General features: G+C 48.5%; 3 protein-coding genes across 5 annotated transcripts in view; 2 read left to right on the plus strand and 1 right to left on the minus strand.

The window, feature by feature from the left end:
- Window positions 1-2,965, plus strand: part of Esam (endothelial cell adhesion molecule) — a 10,488-nt gene extending 7,523 nt beyond the window's left edge. For all 3 annotated transcript variants that reach the window (XM_021207204.2, XM_029542790.1, XM_029542789.1), the window contains exons 5-7: window positions 1,326-1,448; window positions 1,735-1,861; window positions 2,113-2,965. In XM_021207204.2, the coding sequence (XP_021062863.1) occupies window positions 1,326-1,448; window positions 1,735-1,861; window positions 2,113-2,431 (569 nt within the window). In that variant the 3' untranslated portion in view covers window positions 2,432-2,965. The remainder of the gene's footprint in view (window positions 1-1,325; window positions 1,449-1,734; window positions 1,862-2,112) is intronic.
- A 1,023-nt stretch (window positions 2,966-3,988) lies between these two features.
- Vsig2 (V-set and immunoglobulin domain containing 2) lies at window positions 3,989-8,954 on the plus strand. Its single transcript, XM_021207986.2, has 7 exons — window positions 3,989-4,052; window positions 4,475-4,632; window positions 4,901-5,108; window positions 5,884-6,042; window positions 7,105-7,224; window positions 7,344-7,488; window positions 8,763-8,954. Exons 1-7 carry the CDS (start codon window positions 3,989-3,991, stop codon window positions 8,893-8,895), a joined length of 987 nt encoding a protein of 328 aa, XP_021063645.1. The 3' UTR covers window positions 8,896-8,954.
- Window positions 8,955-9,248: 294 nt separating this feature from the next.
- Nrgn (neurogranin) lies at window positions 9,249-17,344 on the minus strand. Its single transcript, XM_021207556.2, has 4 exons — window positions 17,079-17,344; window positions 10,710-10,936; window positions 10,460-10,477; window positions 9,249-10,091 (listed from the first exon to the last, which is right to left on the minus strand). Exons 1-2 carry the CDS (start codon window positions 17,091-17,093, stop codon window positions 10,715-10,717), a joined length of 237 nt encoding a protein of 78 aa, XP_021063215.1. The 5' UTR covers window positions 17,094-17,344; the 3' UTR covers window positions 9,249-10,091; window positions 10,460-10,477; window positions 10,710-10,714.
- Between the last annotated feature and the right edge of the window lie 1,366 nt (window positions 17,345-18,710).

Consider the following 18,710-nt stretch of genomic DNA (forward strand, 5'->3'; position numbering starts at 1 on the left):
CTCGAACTCAGAAATCCTCCTGCCTCTGCCTCCCGAGTGCTGGGATTAAAGGCGTGCGCCACCATGCCCGGCTTCATGGATACTGTTTTTGAAGATACATTTTGAATTATTTAAATATTTTAAGCAAGTTAATTATTATTATTGTTATGATGATGGTGATGATGATGATGATGATGATGATGATGATGATGATGTGTGTGTGTGTGTGTGTGTGTGTGTGTGTGTGTGTGTGTGTGTGTGTGTCATGGCATAGCTTGAGGACAACTTTTTGGAGTTGGTTCTCTCCTTCCACTTTTAAACTCATGCGGCCAGGCTCCTGTGGCAAGTGCCTTACTCACTGAGACATCTCATTGGCCCAAAAGTATTACTTCAAAATGTCAGTGGAGGAAGAGGAATAAATCACAGAAGTACAGCAAAGTGTTTACCACTACTGGGTATAAATATTTTTATTTTCCCCTTTATACTTTTTATTGGGCCATTTTATTTTATTCGTGCTATGGATAGAATGCAGGGTCTTACACATACTAAATATCAGTTTTACTATTGAACTAAACCCCTGGGACCCATTTGACTTTTTTCCTCAGCTATACATTGAGTGTGCACGCTTGAGTTTGTGTGTGGAGGTCAGCTGTTACCCTTGGGACAGGAGCTGTCTACCTTAACTTTTAAGCAAGGGTCTCTCACTGAGATCTGTGCTTATTGATTTGGCTAGGGTGGAAGACCAGCATTCACTGAACTATTTCCCCAGACCCTCATCTGAGCACTTTAATAATTATATAATAATTTTCAAAAGGGCTCAGCGAATAGGTTTCTTGTGAAGGATAAGCAGGTACAGAGTTTAGGCCAGGCTCAGCACAGAGTCAACAGTCAAACGGTCAGCATGTTTAGCCTGACCATGCTTCATAACCCCAGTGGCTAAAGAGTATTATCCCCATTTTACAGGTGAAAAAGTGGGGACCCACAGGGTCACATGGGCATTTGGGATAGCATCTCTTCCAGTTTCTAGTCAAATCTTTCCATCCGATCATGCCCCCCACGTTGCCTTTCAAGAACAAATGTCAAAAGGATGCTTTGGTTTTTCCATATAGCACTTTTGTTCAGAGATCAGTTGGGACATTGAGGAATAGAAATGGAGTAGGCATTGAGCGAGCCTGTCTGCAGAGCCCTGAGTGCTGCCACTTTCTTCCTGCTCATGAGTCCAGAGATAAGCAAAGACTCTCAGAGACCCAAAGAGGCCATTCTAGAACAAGGGCATGATATATATGGTTGTTTGTTTTTTAATGGAAAAGTTAGCCCTTCGACTGACAGCTGAACTGGTTCCATAGATGCAGTCCGTGGATCTTTAAAGCTCACCAACCTTTCCACTGCCATGTCTGGAGTCTATGTCTGCAAGGCCCAAAACAGAGTGGGCATTGCCCGGTGCAATGTGACCTTGGACGTGATGACAGGTCAGTTAGGGGTAAGTGTGGTGAAGAAGTATGGTCAGTGGGTGGCTTTGCAGGAAAGAAGAGGTCTGTCTGCTACGGGCTTCTCATTGATTCATGACTGGGAATTGGACTTGGTCAAAGGCAGGTACAGATGTTTGGTCAGTGTCTGGCCATTTTCTACTTGGCAGCCCTCTACCCCCATCTTAACAGAGAGAAGGGCAGAATGTCATGGTGGTTGCTGAGTAGTAGAGCTTGAGTGAACAGGGACCAGATAACTGTCCCCTTTCTGACACTAAGGCGTTTTCAGGGTCCAAGGCTGCAGTGGTTGCTGGAGCAGTTGTGGGCACTTTTGTTGGGTTGGTGCTGATAGCTGGGCTGGTCCTGTTGTACCAACGCCGGAGCAAGACCCTGGAAGAGCTGGCCAATGATATCAAGTAGGTGTCCTTGATCTTTGAGGACGTGACAAACTCTTCTGACTTTTCTCTGGCATCTGGGAATTCAGGTCTCTCCCATTTTTAATAGAGAGGTGGGAGAGAGAGAGAGAGAGAGAGAGAGAGAGAGAGAGAGAGAGAGAGAGAGAGAGAGGAGAGGATGTATGTGTGTAGAGGAACAGCGAAACAAGCGTGTAGAAACTCTTCTCCCTTTTCTCCTTTTGATTCTGATGTGTTAATTATTTGATGACCAGGGAAGATGCCATTGCTCCCCGGACCTTGCCTTGGACCAAAGGCTCAGACACAATCTCCAAGAATGGGACCCTTTCTTCGGTCACCTCAGCGCGAGCTCTGCGGCCACCCAAGGCTGCTCCTCCAAGACCCGGCGCATTTACTCCCACACCCAGTGTCTCTAGCCAGGCCCTGTCCTCACCAAGACTGCCCAGGACAGATGAACCCCCACCTCAGGCAGTGTCCCTGACCCCAGGTGGGGTTTCTTCTTCTGCTCTGAGCCGCATGGGTGCTGTGCCTGTGATGGTGCCTGCACAGAGTCAGGCTGGGTCTCTTGTGTGATAACCCAGGCACTCGTTAGCTACATCTGGTATCTGACCTTCCTGTAAAGGTCTCCTGTGGCACAGAGGACTCAATCTTGGGAGGATGCCCACATTCTAGACCTCCAGTCTTTTGCTCCTACCTCCTTCTATTGTTGGAATACCGGGCCTCAGTAAGACTAAAATCTGGGTCAAAGGACAAAAGGAGGAAATGGACCTGAGGTGGGGGGTTGGGAGTGAGGAGGCTTCACTTCCTCCCTGCTTCTCTCCCTGAAGCCAGATGAACGCTGCGGAGATCGGCTACCCTCCAAGGGCTCTGGAGGAGATTGCCAGTCGGTGATGCCCCTGGCTCTGTGATCTGTACAACACCCTTATCTAACGCTGTCCTTTGCCATTCGCTCCATCTCCCTGTATTAATATAACCTGTCCTGCTGGCTTGCCTGGGTTTTGTTGGAGCAGGGGGATAGGAAAGACATGTTAAAACCTGACTTGAAATTGATGATTTTGTTTTTATTTTGCAAATTTCAATAAAGATGCATTGCATTTGCATGGACAAGAGGTAATCGAATCACTTTTTGCCAGCTAGGACCTTTCCGAAGTTGAGTTTCAGGAGGCTATGAAGTAGATCCTACCTACTCAGGAGGCTTTACAGGGGCTTCCTAGCTTATAGTTCTTCTAGAGTCTGTAGAGGGCCATTCATTAGCATAGAAAAAGAGAAAGTACCAAGAGCCAGAGGCTAAGGAGCCCCTAACCTATTCTGTACAGCAAGGAGCTGATGAGCTGATGATGAACTGGGGTGCCGGCTGCTGGAACTCTGGGACCCCGGGATGGAGTCTCCACACACTTCATTGCATCTTCCTCTCCAGGACAGAGGAGAGAAACCTCACCCATGTCTCCTTACCCATGCCACTGGATCCTTAACAAGCAAACCGTCCTACCTCGTGGGTCGCAGGCCCCTTTTTCATTTGAAGAAAGGGATAAGATGCCGTGTGGATTGGTGTCCTAATCCTACTGCGTGTGTTCTTTCCTACCAAGTGTGGGGGCTTCAGATCTCAGGTTCTCTGTTCCTGGTGCCTCTGGGAATGGAGAAGGGGGTGTGGTTTCCCTGGAGAGACTCAATCTGCAGGCAGGCAGTGGGAAGAGAATCTCTATAGAGTCTATAGGAGCTCCTGGGACGCATGCTTGTTGCCTGTGACCTCCAAGGTGACATCATTATTGGCCTGTCGGTATCAGACACCCTTCTCTTCTGCTAAAGAAACTTTCCTTGCAAAATGCTAATTCCGAATCCTTGTCTTTAAGGTGCCCACCACAAGCCCACCTTTCCTAGGGCCTGAAAGTTTCAGAGGTTGGAGGGGGATGGAGGAGGAGGAGAGGAAAGGAAAAGTTAACCCAGAATCAAGCCTCAGAGAGGGAGGAGCATTTTTCTTACCTGAGGGTGCCCGCCTCTGCCCTTGTTTGCTTTGAGATAGCCAGTCTTTCTCCAGCCCAACACAAGGCGGCTGCCCTTCGGGCTTTCCTAGACTCAACCCCTTACATCCTTCAGACCGATAGAGAACAGGACCCGGAGACAGCAGTGGCTATGGCCTGGCCCCTGGTGGGGGCTTTCCTTTGCGGGCACTTGCTGGGCTTCGTGTGCCTGAGCGGTGAGGAGAGGCTGGGTGGGCAGGATCAAGGCGAGAGCTGGGACAGGGCAGGGCTTCACATGCCTGCTCAGTTCCTGTAGCTGGGAGCCACTGTGCCAGGCAGGGAAGGGGGCGTTGAAGGCTGGGAGGGGAAGCGAGAGGCAAGCTAATGAGTTTGGCCATCTGAGGATTTACCATTGCAGGACCTTTTCTTGTTTCCTTTTCTGCCAACACATCCTCATACCTGGCCTAATCTTGGACCTTTTACCCACAAAAAAACGGGTTAGGCCGTGGGCTCCTCCCTCCCGGAAACCTCTCAGGAGGGAAGGGGTTGAACTGAAGAAGGGGGTTGTGCTGTGGCAAAGGAGGCCCCAGCCTCTAAACAGCCACAGTAGTGTGGGACAGAACCTCCGGAGCTGTGTTGTTGGGGTCCTTGGTCCCAGGGCTAGCTGTGGAGGTGACTGTGCCCACTGAGCCACTGAGCGTGCCAAAGGGTAAGACGGCCGAGCTGAGCTGCAGTTACAAAACATCGGTGGGTGACAACTTTGCCTTAGAGTGGAGCTTTGTGCAGCCTGGGAAGCCCATCTCTGCGTCTGTGCCCGTAAGTTGAAGGCAGGGTGCCTGCTGGGGTTGGCCAGGGACAGAGGGCTCACCCAGGATTAAGTTTGGGGAGGACGTCAACCATTTTGGCCCTACATTCTCTCTTCCTCTTCCACACAGCTCATGAGTCCCAACTCCCCTGCGCAGACATAGTCTGGTTCAGCCACTAAATTGACTGAACCCGATGGTGTGATTGATTGATAGTATACTGTTCTGCCTTTTGCTGCTTTGCAGAAAAGGGGACTTATATGCCTTGGGCCTCTTCTCAGATTCTGTACTTCACCAATGGCCACCTGTATCCCACTGGCTCTAAAGCAGATCGGGCCATCCTTCTCCACGATCCACCCACAGGAGGACTGGCTACCCTGAAACTGACTGACCTCCGCCCTTCAGACACTGGGACCTACCTCTGCAATGTTAACAACCCACCAGATTTCTACACCAATGGGTTGGGGTTAATCAACCTTACTGTGCTGGGTAAGGCATGCTAGGGATGCACTAACCACTTTCCTACCCTGCCACCCCTACCCCACCCTCTTTAGTCTTGATATGCAGGCCAAGCACACAAGCTGCATTGGGAGCTTCAAGAAAAAAAATTACCCTACACACTACAACTCTACCCCACAGTATCTTCCTTAGGGCCTAGTATCTAAGTGTGGAGAGAGAGAGAGAGAGAGAGAGAGAGAGAGAGAGAGAGAGAGAGAGAGAGAGCGCATATATGGAGGTGTTGAGTCATAACATAGTTCACCAGCTCCGTCATTCAGGAACCTCCCACTGGTAGCTCAGATTTGGATTCTGTCCCTCCTAACGTCAGTGACAGAGAAGGGAAGTGACCATCAGAGGAACAAAGCCTCAATAACTGAATACCACATTGTGCTCAGAGCTCCCACCTCACCATTAATCAGAGCCTGTTCAAAGCTGAGCAAGACGTTTGAAAGGTGGACAGGGATGTTTATACAAAAACAAAAGGCCCAGGATGGGGTCCATGACCCATGCATTCAAATATCTGAAGGGCCTTCATGTGGAGGAGAATTTATAATTTCTCTTTATGGGCCCAGATGCCAAGAAATGAAACGGTTCCATTGACATTATATTAGCAATGTGCTTGGGCTCAGCATGAGGAAGACCATTCCAGGAGTGGAAATCACTTGAGTGGTATAGACCACGATTTGGCAGAGGAATTGAAAAAGGAAATGTTGAACTCAATAGACTGGGTTAGAGGATTACTGAGGTCCTTCTGTGGTTTTTGCAGTACCCCCCAGTCACCCCTTATGCAGCCAGAGTGGGCAAACCTCTGTGGGTGGTTCTGCTGCACTGGGATGCCGCTCCTCTGAGGGAGCACCGAAGCCAGTGTACAACTGGGTACGTCTCGGATCTTCTCCTACACCTCCTCCTGGTAGCATGGTTCAAGGTAAGAGGTACAGGGCATTGGGAAGACTGAATTGGATCTGGTCTCTATACCCAGTTCCCCATATCTGTTATGACTAAGGCCCTTTCCCTCCTCCTTTTTTATTTTTTATTTTTTATTTTTTTATTTTTTAAGTACACTGTAGCTGAATTCAGACGCACCAGAAGAGGGCATCAGATCTCATTGAGATGGTTGTGAGCCACATATATGGTTGCTGGGAATTGAACTCAGGACCCCTGGGAGAGCAGTCAGTGCTCTTAACCGCTGAGCCATCTTTCCAGCCCTTCTCTCTCCCTCCTCCTTTCTTACACTGATGCCTTCTTGTCTGTCTTCCTGCAGTGCTTGGGAAACACTTCTGCAAGCTAAATGTCTTCCTGGATAGCATGGAAGAGAGCAGAGGGCAGGGGACAGCCTCACACTTCCTACCTGTCTACTTATTGTAGATTTGTTAAGGGTCACAAGTTTCTTCCAAACTTCCTAGAGAGGTAACTAGAGTAGCTGGGACTGGTTTACACATGGGGTGAGTTTCTTTGGAGACGAGGATATCTAGAAGGCTTAGGTTTCTTTTGTTGGTCCCAGATGCCGTTTTCTTGTTTATTAACAGTCCCAGTGAACACTTTATCCAGCAAATCTCCTCCCCTTGGTCATTCTCTGATGTGTTCTCTGCCTTCTGAGGCAGAAGTAGCGTTCAGGAAAGCAGTTGGCTCAGCTTTGATCTATTTTAGAGGATGAATGTTTAGTTATTAAGCCATTCGCTGCCACCCAGGATCTGACCTCATCCAGTAAGTGGTTCCCCCTCCACTATCACCTTCCTGGATATGCAGTTCCTTCTCCTCCTCCAGGAAGGCAGCAGTGTGGGGTGGCAAGGGCACAGGAGTTGCAGTGACTTTGGAGTTCCTCAGGCTTCTCAAATTACTTCCTGAGCCAGGATTCTGACCAATCAGATTAGGTTAAACCTTTCTTGGTAGTTTGTTTTAAGGACTAAATGCATTGAGCTTTCATGGTAGTTGTATGGGCTTACTGTGAGTGGAATCCATGGTAGCACACGCCCTTCTCACTCTCTAGATGAAGTGTCCGGCCAGCTCATTCTCACCAATCTCTCCCTGACTTCCTCTGGCACCTACCGATGTGTGGCCAGCAACCAGATGGGCAGCGCTTCCTGTGAGCTGAACTTCTCCGTGACTGGTAGGGGATGCTGGATAGAGGCCTGGCCAAAGGCTTGGCTTGGGGGGAGATTATATGACTCCATGACTATCTGAAGGTGGGCAAAACCTCCTACAACTCTGAGGGTTGTGTCTCCCTAGACTCATCTGAAGGCCGAGTGGCTGGGACTCTGATTGGGGTGCTGCTGGGCGTGCTGCTCCTGTCAGTCTCTGCATTCTGCCTCATCAGGTTCCAGAAAGAGAGGAAAAAGGAGCCCAAGGAGACCTATGTGGGTAGTGACCTTCGGTGAGCAGGAGAGCTGGGGGTGGTGCAGAGGGAAACGAAAGGGATAGGGCTCCAAGTGGATGATGTCTTGAGACTTCAAGCTGATGTCATTAAAAGCCTTTCAGGGGAGGGAGTTCCTGCTTAGCCTTGGCACAGGAAGGAGAGATGGATTCATAAGCTGGGGTAGAGATGGCTGCTTGTCAGACTGTCACATGCGTGTGGTGTGTGTGCGTGTGGTGCGTGATATCTCGCTTAATGCATTTAAATATATATCGCTTAATGCATTTAGCTATATATATATATATATATATCACTTACTTAATGCATTTTGTTATATATATCTTACATAGAGGTAATCTGGAGAGGTGGAGGGTGGATACCAGGAATTTCATTTGTCTTGAGAGTAATTATTCTGGATGGGGCAAACACAAAAAGCCAAAGCTTTCTTTGCTATATACTTGACAATTTAGCTGCAAGGCATGACATTTTGCATGTAGAGATTGGTGTAATACTTCTCTTTCCTTAGACAGGGTCTCACTAGGTAGCCTTGGCTAGCCTGGAACTCTCTGTGTAGACTAGGCTGGCCTCAAACTCACAGAAATCCTTATATCTCTGCTCCCCAAGTACTAGGATTACAGGTGTGCACCACCATACCTGATCATCCCTTTGTGTGTGTGTGTGTGTGTGTATGTACACACATGTACATGTGTGTATATGTTTGTACAGGTTGAGTGTGTGAGTATGTGGACAGAGGATAACTTGACCTTTCTAGGAGGGCCATCTCTCTTATTCTTACTTATTGTAGTTTATTAATATTGCGTGTTCCTCCTGTGCAGGTGTGGAAGGGCTTATGTTCTCTGTCACTCATGTGGAAGTAAGAGAACAACTTTTTGGAGTCTTTTTTTTTTTTTTTCACTGATCTGGAGCTGGCCAAGGGAGCTAGATGCCAAGCGAACCCCACATATCCATGACGTGTCTGATATATTTTATGATAATTCTTGGGGTTGGATTTAGGGTCTTCCTGTTTAGAAATGAAGCACTTTCCCCACCGAGCCACCTCCTCAACTCCCAGGACATGTCTTAAAATGTGGTCTTCCGATGACTAGACAAACCCACTAGTAACTTGTTTAAACACTCAGATTTATGCCAATTTCTATGCCTCCGAAGACAAAGTGTGTGTGTTGGTGGAGACAGATGATACTCAGGACAGCAAAATTTACATCCCCTGAGTTAGAGGATGACAGTTGCCTAAGGGATGTTTCTAGCCTCTCTGTGACTTTGCTTGTACCCTTCAGGGAGGATGCAACCGCTCCTGGGGTTTTTGAGCAAGCTTCTATGAGAGCCGATCATAGCAAAGAGCTCCTGGAGAAGCCTCCATCCGCCAGCACTGTGACCACCACCAAGTCTAAACTCTCTATGGTTGTCTGACTTCTGATCGCTGAGGGGGGTGAGCGTTAATGTTAATAATTAAAGCCTAAACCATGCCACCTCGTTTTCCTTTCTAGTGATGAATTCCTCTTTGCGGCCCAAAGAGTACTACTATCAATAAGGGAAGGAATGGATTTGAAATCCCGAAGACGGTGCTGCAATTGGAAGTTCCGTCTGGGTCAAAGGGATAGACCTAGGTGTCTTTGTATAGCTGCCACTCTTTTACCCCACGTCTGGTCTCTGAGTTTTGGCTTGACTAAATGTGATTTGTTCTGGCTTCCGTTAGTGGTCTTATGCAAACCCTGCTCCCCTTACTTCCCATTCCCTCCCGCCCCCCACCCTGCACCCCTCTGTACACTTAGACATTCCTCTTTATTATTCACATTCCAACCCAGTATGGTAACATGCACACGCAGAGATTAAAAACCTTCCAGCCACAACCCCAGGAGCCCAACGCGGGGTGGGGGAGGAGAGGCTATCATGGGGCGGGACTGTGGAAGACTCCCCTCCTGCCAGAGCCTCCTGGCGCTCACGAGGCTTTTGCATAAACAAAGAGAGCGGGAGGGGCTGCTCTCAGGGTGCGTTCTCAAGAAAAAAGAGGGTGACAGGCAGGTATGGGATAGGACTTCACTTTCCATTAGAGCAAGGGACATCAGATAACCATGAAAACCTCCTCCCCTCTTTCCTAGCCCCAGGTTTAGGAGGTTGAGGTTAGGCTAGGGTGGAAAGACGCGGGGCGCCCCCTTTCGTTGCCCACAGAACGAAAGGACTTGTTGGTTGCTTTTCTCTTTCTTTCTTTTTCTTTTTTTCTTTCTTTTTTTGAGAGTATTTGGGCGACGCATTGGGCGCCCTCTGCAGTACGCGCAGCGAAGCGCACCGAGGCTGCGGAGGCAGAGCTGCATGCTGGGCGCGTGGACAGGTGGGCGTGAAGCAAAAGGACATTTTGGGGAGTATGGGGTTTGGGACGAGGGTGAGGAGAAAAGGCAAAAGGAGACCACGTTAGACTGAAGAGCTAAAAAGGGCACGGACTTGGCTACGCCACGACGAAGCCAGCCTGGGAGAGGGAGTCTCTGGGACGCGGCGGGGAGAGGGAGGGCTCCTGAAGCTGGCTGGTTGGTGGGAAGGAGGGGCTCACAAACACAGTAGGGAAGTCTTGTCACTGCGAAGGGGACGCGGCATCCGACTCTCCTCTGGAACTGAGGAAAGAGAAGGTCTGAGAATTTGTCTTCTGCTGGCACCATTTCCCTCTCCCTTTCGGGGAGTGTCACCCAGACCCCCTCCCCGGCTCACTGAGCTGATGTGTGCCCCAGGGCAGCTACGTGAGTGAGGCTTCCTGTGTTCATGGCCGTCGGCCGCGCTTGTGCAGTCAAATGAGGGTGACTGTGTGTACGTGTTGGTCTTGGTCTGTCCCTGCCGCAGCCTCAGGCGTCTGGACATACCAGAGGCCTGCAAAGTTACGTTCCTTGGCCGGGAGGGATTCAGGGCTAGCAGAGAGAAGGACTAGGGAACTGGGTTATTTCTCCCTCCCAGCATACTCCCCTACAAACTCTACTGCTTTGGTTACCTTCTAAAACGTTCAGCTCTTCGGTCCAAGGTGAGGCAGACGAGAGGAAGGGAGAAACAGGTTAGCTCTTGGCAAATCATCATCCTTGGCCTTCTCCCACCCACTTGTCTCGGTTGTGTTCTAGGTCCCCACCCTAACTACCTTCACCATCTTCTCCGCTCCCAGCCCAACCTTAGACTTCCCCAGCTTTTTCCAAGCAGGCCTGGAAGACTAGAACCTCCCGCCTGCGAAGCACTCCAGCCAGCCTCACCTGGCCTAGTCTCCGCTGGGGCCGCCGCCCGCGCCTCCCCGGGCGCCCCCAGCTCCGCCTGGTCCCCCAGGACCCGGTCCCTTCCGGCCACACTCTCCGCTCTTTATCTTCTTCCTCGCCATGTGGCCCCGGAAACTCGCCTGGATTTTAGCTGCAGCAGCGTTGGCTCCGGGATCATCCAGCGGGATGTCTAGAATATCGTCGTCTGGCTTGGAGCAGGCGCTCTCCTGAGGATGGGGCAGGTTTTTGTTTTTGTTTTTGTTTTAATGGGGTTGATAAGGCCCAGACACGGAGGGGATGGGGATGATAAAGACAGACTCCCAGGGAATGGGGTTGGAGTAGTGCCCTGTAAGATTGGGAGAACTTCAAGGATGGCGGGAGGAGAGGGAAGCCTATGAGGGCTAGAGCACCTCTTAGGCAGAAGTCAAGAAGGATCTGGCCCAGGCGGACACAGGAAGAAGTGCATGGGAGGATGGAGAAAAGACAGCCAGCTAGCCTCATTTGAAAGTAGCCTTTAGTTTCAGGGGGCTGCCCAGTTGAGTCTGGAAGAACAGAGAAAAAGCAGCAGGCACTCCTGGAAGTGACCACCCTTTGCTCTCAGAAGATGCCCAGCAGCTCAGAAGAACCTTTCTTTGTACAGGATTCCTCAGGGAATGGACACACATGACATGTCTGCTGCAGAGCAGTTTTCTCCAGAGCAGAACTGCACACGAACTCAATTCAGGAGAAGATGAGCCCACCACTCCTGGAGTCAGCCAGAGGCCCAGATGTGGTCTTCCTATTGCTAGTTCCTACTGTCTCCTAGGTTGGACCCAAACACCCCAAAGAGGTAAAACAACAGTAACTGAAAAGGAAACAGAAGGCAAGAAGTTCTTTCCTCATATCCTCATGAGACAAAGGAACTAGGCCAGGGGCTACCATTTAAGCTTTTTCCCCTGTCTCAGGTGCAAGAGCTGTGTTTTTCAAATATTTTAGTTCTTCTTCAACAATAAAGATGGGTCACTCTTTCACTCTTTCTTGAGTTTACTATGATAAGACTGATAAGAATGTCAACAACAACAACAAAAAAAAAAAAAAAAAAAAAAAAAAAAAAGGACTGAAGAGATGACTCAGTGGTTAAGTGGTTAAGAGCTCTGATTGCTCTTCCAGAGGTCCTGAGTTCAATTCCTATCAACCACATGGTGGCTCACAGCCATCTGTAATGGGACCCAATGCCCTCTTCTGGTGTGTCTGAAGACAGCAACAGTGTACTCACATACATAAAATAAGTAAAAAATAATAAATAAATCTTTAAAAGACCCCAAACCTACCAGGGGTCCCAAGCAGTTGTCAATAGCTGGTAGATTTGAATCTTGTTCTGTCAAGTTCTAGAGTTTATTTTATTGCCTAAGAAAGGAAACACAACCAGCTGACCAGCTTAGCTGTATTCTTGGGAGTACTGTGTGGTCTTAGGAGGTTATTTGAGCTTTGCCAGTCTTATATCTTCTATTTGAAGAACAAATCACGATGATAATATTCACCTCTATGGGTTCTGAAGAGGAGCAAATTGAATGGTTTCATGAAAAGTTTCTGGCATACTCTAGTTGATCAGCAAACAGTAGCTATGCTAAGATTGCCTTGTAAAATAATAAGCTGATGTAAAATGATCAATTTGGTAAGCTGAAAGTGGTCCCATAACAACAGTCTTACACGGCTCATCCTAGTAATGTATTATGTGCCATGATATGTTTAGCCAATGACACATCACATACATGATGGTAGTCTCCAATTATATTAATGATGGATGCTATAGCCATTTAAGTTTACATATATACCCTGTAATGTTTCAACCATTATGAAGTTGGCTAATGACAGACACATTTCTCAAAACCTACTTCCATCATTAAGGAATGTATAAGATCATCAAAGCCACCTCTGTTGCTCAGGGTTCTTTCCTTTCCCCTTCTTTCCCTTTCTCTCATTTACTCTTACTCCTGCTATTTTTGAGTGCTGGGAATCAAATCTGCAGCCTTGTGCATGATTAGCAAGTGTCTACCATTGAGCTACATCCCTAGACAGAAGGCTACTTGTACTCCAGGCCAGCCTTAAACTCATGTTCTTATTGCCTCTACCTACAGAATGCTGCAGGCACATTTTCACGCCCAGCTTCTGTCCCTCTGTCACCCTGCTCTACGTGAATGTAGACAGGATTGGGGCCAGGTAAAGTGGTAGATTTCTGAGCTTTTGGTCCTATGGACTCTGAGGAATGGAGAACAGGAGTTTGAGGCCACCCTGGGCTACATAAGATCTTTTCTTAAACACACCACCACCACCCCACTACAAACAGAACAAGAACAAAGAAAGGATTTGGAAGCTGATGGTATCAATTTCAGAGGCTTACTAGGAGGACATGTTGCTATGAAGCTAGAAGGGCCTAGAAGAAGCCTCCTATGGCTTCTGGGATTTTGTCTTTATTTTTTTGACCAAGAAAAGCTCACTGCTTTCACGGTCTCTCTCTTCTTACATGAGGTGACCAAGATCTCACATTGTAAGTTAGCTTTCCTAATGCCTCGTCCTGGCCATCAGCTAGTTGTCAGATATGGGCAGGGTATGCGTAAGGATTCAGTCATCTGTCTCTAACAGGTTTGCCCTAGGGGCATAGTTCTTAAATTTATTTATTTATTTATTTTTGAGTCAAGGATTCATCATGAAGCCCTGGGTGATATTCAACTTGCTACGTAGGTCAGGCTGGGCTTGAACTTCCCACAGTTCTCCTGCCTCTACCTCTGGAGTGTTGGGAATACAGGTGTGGCCTACCATGCCCAGCCTGTCAGCATAGCTTTTTACTCCAGAAGACCAAGGCAAAGTTTACAAAAGACTCCCCCTTGTCATGTTTCCCCAGCTGCCCTCATTTCCTGGGCCTCAGAGTTCCTGAATTGGTGCTCAGGATGATTCTCAATGGATTTAAACACAATTTCAGGGAGTTGCCAAGAAAGTGCGGACGGATAGGCCCAAAACATCCCGTCCTCTTGTCTTTCTTAGTTAGCTCTGTGGCTCTCTCTGACATCTTATACTTCACATAAAATACAGATCAAGCCCTTTGGGTTTTCTGATTCGCTGAGTGCAGTTCTCTCTTGGGGATAGCCTCAGGAAGTAGGCTTTTTGAAAGAGGACAGCAGCTACAAAAACCCATTCCAGATCCCATCTCCTTGGTTTTGTCCGCTGTTAGAGGTTGCGGTGGGTTGGGTAGATGGTATTTTTCTCCAACCACCCTAAGGCCTGACCTTTTCACCACCCACAACAGATGATCCAGAGTATGAAGCCTGGCAAGACAAGTAGAGCCTAGCATAAGGCTGTACTGCTCTTTGAGACTGCTCCCTGTCCCTCTGGCTGATTCCTTAGGACGGGCTGCTCATGGCTGCCTATAGGCAGAACTGGAGGCAAATGGGATAGAAATCTGGGAGAAGATCATTGGTTTTGGTGCTTGGGCAGCTGCCTCTCTTAAAACCAAGACTGATGGTTGTCTGTGTTGAGGGGTTCTGAATGAGCTGGGGTCACTTGGGAGGGAGAGAATGTACTTGACAAAAAAGGAGGGGCCATGGATGGCCACATTCCTTTGCCTTGGAGACTCTTATTTTCTTCAGGGCCAAGCAGAACGTAGCTCAGGTGAATCGTATCCTTCAGCTCCCCAAATCCGAACAGCTTTAAGAACTATGCCTTTCGGCTGCCCCTTATAGATCAGGCCCTGTGCCGAGTACTTGGGACATTTTATGCCATGTAATCTCCATTTTAGAAGTCAAGAAGCAATCTCAGAGACATTTTATAAGTCCCCCAGGTTGCATAGCAAACAGAGAAAAATGGTCCTCTTCAGAATTTGTACTTTTACCCCCTGCCTCAGGGCAGGTGGTTACTTCGACACTGTTAGCTGGTACACAGTCAATTAGACTACAAAGGAGAAAGGAGTAGGCTATCAAAACAGATTTCTTTTCTTTTTCCTATTAAACGAAGGCAGGAAAGTCATGTACATTTGCGATGTCAATCAGACACTGGAACATCGAATAATAGCTCCTTTAAAAACATCCCCTTGAAAAAGAAAACTGATCTGTTTTCTTCTTCCTCATTTCTCTCCAAGCTTGCTTGCCAAGGGGGAAAAGAACAAGTAAGGCACGGCTAGATTCTTCCCAAACATCAGGTAGGATGGTCATGGAAGAGAACCCCAGAGCAAAAAGATGAGGAGGCATACTGTTCTCTCTACAGCACAGGGCTACCTGGTAGCAGCCCTGCCCTATTCCATCCTCTTCCAGTCCTCTGCCCTTTTTTGCCCCCCTCCCTTCTTTCTGCCTCCCTCCAACTCCACAGAATGAGATTGATGCTGAGTATTATCTGGCCCTTTGGTCCAGTGGACTTGGGACATAAAAAACAGAGACTGTATCAGGGCCCAGTGGAGGAGGTACCCCTGGACCCTGGACATTCAATACCTCTGGCAGTCCCTCTTCCTCTAGGGGACACTGATTTCAAACACATCAACCACACCCTCAGCCATTAACTATCAGTATTAGTTATCTGTGGTATAGCTATCTACTTGCCATGCACCAATGGCTGCCTGGGTATTCATAAGCACTAGCCAGGAGAGACAGGGTTGGAGGCCTGAGACCCACATCTCACCCTCTTCTTCCTTCTCAGGCTTCCTAGAGTCTTCACCCATTCCCGTCTTCCCCCCCACTGGCATGTCTCCCGATTCCTTTCCCCATCCTTCTTGGCTTCTCAGCCTTTTCTTTCTTGCCTAGCATTTACCCTCCTCCCCTGTTGACTCATATCTCATAATCTGCCATCTATCTATCTATTTATTTATTATTTTTTACTTAGTGGAACATTGCTGGGAATGAGGGGGCTCTTCCTCACTTGAAACTGAAGACCCGCACCTTTCCTTTCCCAGCCAAAAAGTGATTCTTGAGCTCAGTGTGTAGCTCAGAACCAGAGTACATATTTAGCAGGCATAAAGTCCAGAGTTCAGTCCCCAGCACCAAAAATAAGTAAATAAGCAAATAAGCAAACAAGCAAACAAACTGCTCCCTGGAGAATAGCAAACAGCTTCCTTGGAAGAAGCCCTGGACAGTGTTCTTCAAAGGGCGGGACTGTATGTGATTGACATGCTTCTCTCTATATGTATATATTGTTTTCTGGTCTATACATTTACTGCTATGAGCATTTACTGTAATGAAAATCAGTATGCTTCAAAGAGGGATTGGAGGACAGTCTTTTGAGAGGACAGGGTTCCACACTTGTCAAAGGTGCCTACTTGGGGGAAAAAAAAATCACATTTCTAACCCCTGTTTGTACAACTGTAAAAGACCTACCTACCTGGGGTGATCAGGCACACTAGCAGTTGTTATTTAAGAAGAGTTAAAATGTCAGCAATGGCTTGCCCCTAATTCTCACTGCGTCTTGGCCACTGGACATCGGGAAGTGTCACCTCTCAAAGATATGGGCTATTCTTCCCTTCCAAACTTATTTATTTTGCACATTGTGGGAGAAAGGTGGGGTTCCTGCTGTCGTTAAGTAACCTCTGGCATCTTTAGCCAGATTGACAGAAAGAAAACACTAGGAACTTGGAGGCTAAGAATAAGCAAACATATTTTATATAGGTATGGGTCACTCAACTCCTTTAGCCAGCTAGGAGCTGGGACCAGTGCTGAATGCCTTCATACAAGAGCCCTTAACAAGATCTGCTTTGGCTTTAGGCACTGGCAGCATCCAGTTTCCGTGTAGGCGCTGACAGACACTTCCTCCCCTTGCCCACAGGGCCCTTTCACGGTCACTCACCCAGAACCTTCCAAAGGAGAAGGTTTTGGGGGCTGGACCAGCTCCACCTCAGAACCACACTGACTGGGCTCTTTGCTGCTCATCACCACCAAAACCATGGTGGATTCTCTCCGACTTCTCCACATAAGGGCTTAGATGATCATCTGAGGATCGTGAAGATCTTGCCATGGTCCGCGACAGCAGCAGCGGGATAGGAAATCGTATGGGGGCCAACAAATACCAAGGGAAAGGACTAGCACACCAGCAACTTTCCTGTGTCTCCGCGGGGCAAGTTCCACCTCTCGTCTAAGCAGTAGCTTTCCTGCATGAAAGCTCTGATCAGATCCGGATACAACCTAGATTGTCCGGCCCATGGGCGCTCAGACGCCCCTGCGAGCTGGGGAGCATTTTCCCCAGGGCTTGGCTCAGATCAGGCAGTCGCCTTCCATCATCCAATACAGTATCTCAGCACCATTCTTTCCCACACGGCTCCTAGGTCTTCCGCACCCACTTCCATCCCTCACTCACCCCTAGGGGTTCTCAGGCGCCCCTTGCCCCAGACCACGCTGAGTTCAAATACGGACTTACCGTGCAGCAGTCCATTGCCGGTGTTGAGGGTCCTTGGCTGGGGTGGAGCCAGGCGCAGAGCGGGGGTGGGTTTGTACGATGCTGGGTGGCAGCTCAGGGGCAGTCGGGCACTCCCCGACCGGCGCAGAATCCTTGCAAAACCAGCCTCTCTCCTCTTGGGTCCGGTCTCCCGCGCTCCGCAACTCTTGCGAATGTAACCTGAGCCCTGCGGCCTCGAAGCCAATCAGGAGACAATTTCTGTAGGGTAGGCGGGGAGAACTGGAGCGAGGACCACTCCTTTTCTCGACTCTCTCCGCCTCGCTCGCTTTGGTGCCCCAACCTCTCCGCCTACACACTTCCATCCATTCCTCCTACACACCCCATCTCCCAAATTCNCCCCCCCCCCCCNCTTTCTAAGTCGCAGACTGCCAGGCAGATGTACGTCGGAGTAGGCACAAGGCCTCCAACATCCAGGGCACAAATACACATCTGGGTGCTGCACGCCCTACCGCCCATAGATAGAAAACCACGAACCCCACCCACCTCCTGTACTTTCACATTCCAGAGACCCAAACTCCATCTATTTCCCCTCACTGCAAAGAGGTGCCCTCCTCACTCTGGCTACAGAGAAAGCTGATGATAGACAGACTGCATGATGGGCACATAGTGACACAGACGCTCCAAGCCTCATGCATCCATCCATACTCCCAGGCCGAGTGGTGTGGCTATCTTCCCACATACAGACACTGCAGACACAATAGGCAAAAAACAACTACACAGGGCCGTGTGTACACACATCCTGTGAAGCACAGGTAAACTGTAGACCTCCTGTTCGCTAGCACATAGACAAAAATACCTGCATTCTCACTGTTGGCTATGTCTGCACTGTTTTCTTTTTAAAATATTTAGCAAGAACACTGTATTGTCACATGTTGATTCTACATAATAATTGGTTTCATTGTGACCTATTTGTGCCCTTTAAACCATGTTCACCTGGTTAGCTTCTTTTGCCCCCTCCCACTCCTGATAACTCCTATTCTTTCCACAAGTAACCCTTTAATTGCCATGTCTTTTTTGGAGGGGGGGGAAGGGAAGGAACCCACTGAATTTTGTTAGTGTTGTTTACAGGACCATGGGTAAGGGCTTCTTTACAGCATCGTAGGCATCCTACTAGTGACTACACCCCTAAAGTAAATGTCTCTCCCTACCTCACCGACTATTAACTGTATAAAAATCTTCAGGGTGGAGTGGGACCTCATAAGCCCCTCCTCTTTCCATGATAGAGTGCTGATGGGCCCACTCTTGTGGAGATCTTGTGCAGGTGATCCAGCTGTTGTTAACTCAATAGCCAAGTCATGACTGGCTATTGAGCTCCATATCTCACCTCTGTTCTTCTGGTTCTTAAATTCTTCCCACCCCTTCTTCCATGATGTTTCCTGAGCTGTGGAAGTATTGGTATATATGTGTCCTCTCTATGCCTGGGCATCCAATAGCCTCTAATTCTCAGTCTTTTGACTAGTTCTAAGTGTCTTCCATAATCACCAACCAAGTATCTATTTTGTATCTATCCATGACCTGTGATCTATCTGTCTACTTATCTATCTATCCTTCCATTCATCTGCACCAAATAAAATCACGTACACCCAGCACCCA

Source organism: Mus pahari, chromosome 10 (assembly GCF_900095145.1).
Source record: "Mus pahari chromosome 10, PAHARI_EIJ_v1.1, whole genome shotgun sequence".
Lineage (NCBI taxonomy): Eukaryota > Metazoa > Chordata > Mammalia > Rodentia > Muridae > Mus > Mus pahari.